Consider the following 6573-nt stretch of genomic DNA (forward strand, 5'->3'; position numbering starts at 1 on the left):
CCTGTCCTCAGTTTATATGGTGACCTAGCTAACCATTCTGTTATTTCTCCTGTCCCCAGTTTATATGGTGACCTAGCTAACCGTTCTGTTGTTTCTCCTTTCCCCAGTTTATACGGTGACCTAGCTATCCGTTCTGTTGTTTCTCCTGTCCTCTGTGTGTATGGTGACCTAGCTAACGGTTCTGTTGTTTCTCCTGTCCTCAGTTTATATGGTGACCTAGCTAACGGTTCTGTTGTTTCTCCTGTCCTCTGTGTGTATGGTGACCTAGCTAACGGTTCTGTTGTTTCTCCTGTCCTCTGTATGTATGGTGACCTAGCTAACCGTTCTGTTGTTTCTCCTGTCCTCTGTGTGTATGGTGACCTAGCTAACCGTACTGTTGTTTCTCCTGTCCTCTGTGTGTATGGTGACCTAGCTAACGGTTCTGTTGTTTCTCTTGTCCTCAGTTTGTATGATGACCTAGCTATCTGTTCTGTTGTTTCTCTCCTCTCCCCAGGTCGTGGTGATAGCCAGCATCGTGACGTCCACGGGCCTGAGTTATGATGACTATGTCTTTCCTTCATGGTCCAATGTGATTGGCTGGGGCGTAGCTCTGTCCTCCATGATGTTTGTGCCCATCTACGCCATCTACAAGTTCCTCAGTATGCCAGGGACATTCAAACAGGTCTGTGGAAAAACAAATCCCTCTCATCTGCATAGCTGTTGTTTATATAATGTAAAGATAACCTTAGATCGATTTGATTTATTAGGATGCCCATTAGCCAATGCCAATGGCGACAGCTAGTCTTACTGGGGTCCGACATATAACGTAAAAGGCATGACAGACAAACGACTGTACAATTTACCTACATTTAAAAACATTGTTTCTCATATGCGATAATTTGACTAGAAAACGTTGTATGCAACAGCCAACTTTCCAGTCCATAGACATATCTTATATGGGCAGAAAGCTTAAATTCTTGTTAATCGAACTGCAGTGTCCAATTTACAGTAGCTATTACAGAAAAAAATACCATTCTGTTGATGGAAATTGATAAAAAATGTATCACTAGCCACTTTAAACAATGCCACTTAATATAATGCATATGTATATACTGTACTCTATATCATCTACTGCATCTTGCCATCTTTATGTAATACATGTATCACTAGCCACTTTAAACTATGCACTTTTATGTTTACATACCCTACATTACTCATCTCATATGTATATACTGTACTCGATACCATCTACTGCATCTTGCCTATGCCGTTCTGTACCATCTTTATGTACATATTCTTTATCCCTTTACACTTGTGTGTATAAGGTAGTAGTCGTGGAATTGTTAGGTTAGATTACTCGTTGCTTATTACTGCATTGTCGGAACTAGAAGCACAAGCATTTCGCTACACTCGCATTAACATCTGCTAACCATGTGTATGTGACAAATACAATTTGATTTGATTTGGATAGTGCACAACAACAACAACACTGGTGTGAGACATTCACCTCTGAAGGTAAATAATGTACTTACATTCAGTAATCTTGCTCTGATTTGTCATCCTGAGGGTCCCAGAGATAAAATGTGACTCACCATCTGGATTCGGTCTTTTGTAGCAACATTTGCATTTCTGTTTTTTTACATGGGATAAAAGTAGAGACTTAGAGCTACAAAATGGTATATCATACACTGCATTTGAGGAAACAACGGGAAAGTAATTGTGCTTTAAAAGTTGATCAACTTGTAAACTCACTTTTGAGAAAACCGTCTTTCAATGTTTTGGTACTACTATTGGAGAGCCCTTCTTTGTCTACACGCAATCAACATTGTTCACACCCTCTTAAGCCTTAGCCCCACCAATCTCTTTAAGGGTTGATCTGTGAAACTTTGCACACACACTGCTGCCATCTTGTGGAAACAATCTAAATTACACATAGGCTACTATCTTAATGTATGGCCTTTCTCTTGCATTTCAAAGATTATGGAACAAAAAAATAAATAGAAAACGCATGTTTTATGTTTGTATTATCTTTTACCAGATGTAATGTGTTATATTCTCCTACATTAATTTCACATTTCCACAAACTTCAAAGTGTTTCATTTCAAATGGCTCCCGAGTGGCGCAGCGGTATAAAGCACTGCATCTCAGTGCTAGAAGCGTCACTACAGACCCTGGTTTGATTCCAGGCTATATCACAACCAGCCGTGATTGGGAGTCCCATAGGGCGGTGCACAATTGGCCCAGCATTGTCCGGGTTTGGCCGGGGTAGGCCATCATTGTAAATAAGAATTTGTTCTTAACTGACTTGCCCAGTTAAATAAAGGTAAAATAAAAAAATAAAAAAAATGGTATCAAGAATATGCATATCCTTGCTTCAGGTTCTGAGCTACAGGCAGTTAGATTTGGGTATGTCATTTTAGGTGAAAAAGGGTCCAATCCTTAAGAGGTTTTAACATGTAGTGTTAATGTTGGCAGGTACAGTATGTACTGTAGCTTGAAGTCATGTAGCTTTAAAGCTGTGGTAAATAGCAACCTCTTATCTGTATCCCAGCGGTCAAAACTGGTTGAAATGCCATCCTTATAACCAGATTATGATGTCATTTCAACCAGGGTTGGCCCCCTGGGTTAGTATGTGTTTATTTTATGCAAAGATAATCTTAGATCAATGGCAAGCATTTAGCTTGGAGTCTTCACGGCTTGACATTGAACTGACTCATAAACTGACTTTTTCCTTTTCAATGGTTGATGGTTGATGATGTCAGTACTTTTGGGACGCTGGTTAGAGATCTTGAGGGTTCAAAGCCTGAACAGTGTACAGTACAATCATAAAAACAACATTCCACAGCTTTGATTATCTTCCTGAGCAGTAAACAGTGTTACCTTGTGTTTTCCTACTCACTCCTCGTGGCATTTCCTTCTGATATCCTGGCAGTGTTTAGACTCCTTCCATGACTATCTCCCATGCTTTTCCTCCAGCTGAGATCACAGTCTATCATACTGTTATCACACCAAGTGCACTCAGTCAGATATGAGGATGGGGGCAATCTGGAAGAGACATCAGAGGTCATGCAGTACACACTACAGTACAGTGTACATCCAGTCCAGCCTGATCACATCAGAATCAGAACGCTGTTCGACATATTTCAGCTATCTCGAAGTTCCTTATCTATAGAAGAAATGGTGGATCTTTAGAATAAACTGTGACCATACATTAAAGCGCTAGTTTATTACAAGCTTCAAGATCATATCTCTTGTGCTTGGGACAATGTGCATCTAATCTCTTTGGATTCAGATTTTTTCAGTGTAAGACTATATGTTTATTGTAAGGTATGAGTTATGTACTGTAATGGTTTATTTTTCAGAGGATAGCCTACTGCATCACACCAGAACACGAACATCATCTGGTGGCGGAGGGAGCTACCATCAGACAGTTCACGGTGAGTACAGATGTTGGATCTTAATTTGAGCCAGTGTGCTAGAGCAGGAAAATAATCCTGCAGCAACAGTACATTTTAATTATTATGTGTATTATAATGAATGGACATTTTTGTAGGGGTTGATATATTTTTCATTATGGCAAATTAAGTCTGACATTTTAAAGTGAAAATGACAAACTTTAGAAGCCTTTTTAAAACTCAATTTGATCACTCTTTTGTTGCTGAGAATTTTCTTTCACAGCAGGAAATGCAAACTTGTAGTGTGTTTAAGGTTCTACATCTGTAAGGGCTGGAAAACAGAGAGGCATAGTGAGGTAGACAGAGTGATGACCAGAATGGAAAACTATGAATGAATGTGACCTCTAATGATGCTCCATACTGCATTGGCAATGAGGCTTTATCAAATTCACCCTTTTCTATTTCAGCTCAAGCACTGGTTGGCTATCTGACAACCTGATGTCACCCAACCTTCCCCACTACTCACAATTCCGGGGTGTTGGAGTCATTGTGTTTCGACAGCAGATGTTCCTGCTGCTGAGCCTCCTGCTACTGGAGGATGGACAGGGAAAACGCCATGCTCCTTTCTGCCTCTCTGTGTTCTGTTGGTTCTGAGCCAACCTGCGACCTGCCATCCCCTCTTTTCCACTCCGCCCCTCATCTCCCTCTCTCTCTGTCGAGTGACTACAGATTCTCTCATCAACCTCTGCCTACAGAGTCAACTCAGTATCCTCCATGTTTTTGCTTTTGAAGTATCTTTTTATTTAAAACTTTTTACCATGTGACATCGTCATCATCGTCATTTTTTAAACGTATACAACTCATAAGATGGAGACATTCCATGCAGAGCATCTACAGGTGTTTTCTGTGTTCATGGACACAGTTATTGTTTTTCATATCATTTGTTTTTTTTACATGTTTTTTTTACGATGTCTGTTGTTCTGTGTTCATTAGTTATACATGAGTTAGACACTTAAACCAAGTCAAAATGTACCAAATGACCAGTTCTGTCATCATGTATACTCTAGGCAGGGGGAGACAAACATGACTCACATTGCTTTTTATGTTCTTGATTCTTTTCAAAGAGGACCCTCAAGCTTTTAGGTGAACGAGAAAGGGAAGAAATCTAGTTTCATTGCCCTCTTTGTATGTCTGACTGAGTAGGTCCCCAGTCACTACTCTAGATAACAGCAGCTCAACTGTGTCAGTGCCTTATCGAGCTAGACACTTCAGAAACTGTCAATGTTTTCATTGGTCCATACAGAAAGGTAAATGTTTTCATTGGTCCATACAGAAAGGTAAATGTTTTCATTGGTCCATAAAGAAAGGTTTTGCCCGACGACTCAGGAATCCTCCTGCAGATCAGAGCTCGTGGATGATAGATACACTTTATGGTTACCAACATACGTTATTAATTCAGTTTGAATGACAATGTCCTTTAGATATTCATCTTACAGCAGTAGAGGTTTTTCCCAGTTGCCTTCTCCATCTTTTGAAACCTACCTGAAACAGATCTGAAGCTTTTGTCACCTGTCTCACAGAAAAGGGAAAAATTTATGTTGAGATTCAGAAGTGTTTTGTCTTGCAAGTGGTCGTCCTTATGCTTTACACGCGGCCTTTACACAGAGTAGAGGTCTACATTGTCCTGCTATGGTTACTAATGGTACTGTGTGTACCAACTTTAATGTGTTGCATAGTACTAGCATATTTTCCTCTTCAGAGAGGCTTGTGCCCTTGATCCAATGATTTTGCCTTCACCGTGCTTGTGGATAAACAGTAGTAATTGAAGAGTGGTGAAGACACAAAGGGAGGCTTTGATTAAATGAAGTTGAATCCAGCACTTGAAAGAAGTCTTTAACAGAAATACTTGTTTCAGTTTTCTATGGATAGGTAAGCACTCTTAGTGTTTTAGGGAACGTTTTCAGGCATGCAAGAAATGCCCTGTTTTATCAAAAGCTTAACTGAATTACAGCACTAACACAGGTAGACTCAACAAAACAAGTGACGTTTCTTTACTTTTCATACAATGTTCTCTTTGTTATGTTGCATCTTTCCAATGCATTGTTTTGTGGTCCATATGGGTGAGGGAAATCAGGAGCTTCTCCTTCAAAGAGTGTGTGTGTGTGTGTGTGTGTGTGTGTGTGTGTGTGTGTGTGTGTGTGTGTGTGTGTGTGTGTGTGTGTGTGTGTGTGTGTGTGTGTGTGCGTGTGTGTGCGTGTGTGTGTGTGTGTGTGTGTGTGTGTGTGTGGAAGGATAGCTAGTGTATTTTAAGTTTGAAATGCCTCATTCATTGTACAAGGATTGTTATGTTAAATTGTTTATGGTGTCTTTATATGTTACATTGTCATCTGTTGAAGCCTATTTTTTGTCAAACTTGACTTAAAGAAAATTCACCACCAAGGAAGTGCCAAAATGTTCACCCCTTTTTTCAGAGATGTCTGCTGTTTTTGTCTTTCGTTTTTGTTTTGTTCTGTTTCTCTTTTCTGTTTCTTTATTTATTGAAATGGAGTTGAAATGTAATTGCATTTTTTTAAATTGTGAAATAACATTAATGGCAGGAAGCAAAGCCACACACAACAATTATATTGTATGTGGAGTATAATATATGGAAAAATATATAAATATATTCTTTTGTTATATATCTAATCTTGTATTTATCAAATTGTTTATAAACTAAACGTGAATGTAAAGTCTTTTAAACGTAACTGTCCACTGTTATTGTTATATCATTGTGTTTGATGTAGTTCAGATGAATCTATTTACAGATGTATTCTCCAGTGTAACCGGGGTAACTTTGCAACGTGAATGTAGAGCCCTGGCATTACCTGAGCTAAGTTTACAGAACACTGTGTACAATACAAAGTCCTGTTGAACGTGAGTGACAACTATCTATGAAGAAGTCAAAATATGCACACTATTATAATAAAGAGTTCTTCTACACACACAGCTGGGGGTATAAGCATTGATTTATTGTTGGAAGAATGGGATAATGGAATGGAATTGAATTCCCAGTCCATTGTGTTGTGTTAGAGAGGGTAGACTGTACAGTAGCCAAAGGATGAATGCATGGGGCTTAGATAATAGAGGAACCAGAAAGGGGGATGTTTGGAGTTCTCTGATGAGGGAAAGAGGATTCTTCTTCTGGAAGGGAGCATCTACA

General features: G+C 39.3%; 1 protein-coding gene across 1 annotated transcript in view; it reads left to right on the plus strand.

Annotated features, from left to right (window-relative positions):
- LOC120025183 (sodium-dependent noradrenaline transporter-like) overlaps positions 1-6344 on the plus strand; it is an 80243-nt gene extending 73899 nt beyond the window's left edge. The window contains exons 12-14 of the mRNA XM_038969636.1: positions 494-661; positions 3342-3416; positions 3842-6344. Coding sequence (XP_038825564.1) covers positions 494-661; positions 3342-3416; positions 3842-3865 — 267 coding nt within the window. The 3' untranslated portion in view covers positions 3866-6344. The remainder of the gene's footprint in view (positions 1-493; positions 662-3341; positions 3417-3841) is intronic.
- The last annotated feature ends 229 nt before the right edge of the window (positions 6345-6573 follow it).

The sequence above is a fragment of the Salvelinus namaycush genome, chromosome 30 (genome assembly GCF_016432855.1).
Source record: "Salvelinus namaycush isolate Seneca chromosome 30, SaNama_1.0, whole genome shotgun sequence".
NCBI classification, from domain to species: Eukaryota; Metazoa; Chordata; class Actinopteri; order Salmoniformes; family Salmonidae; genus Salvelinus; species Salvelinus namaycush.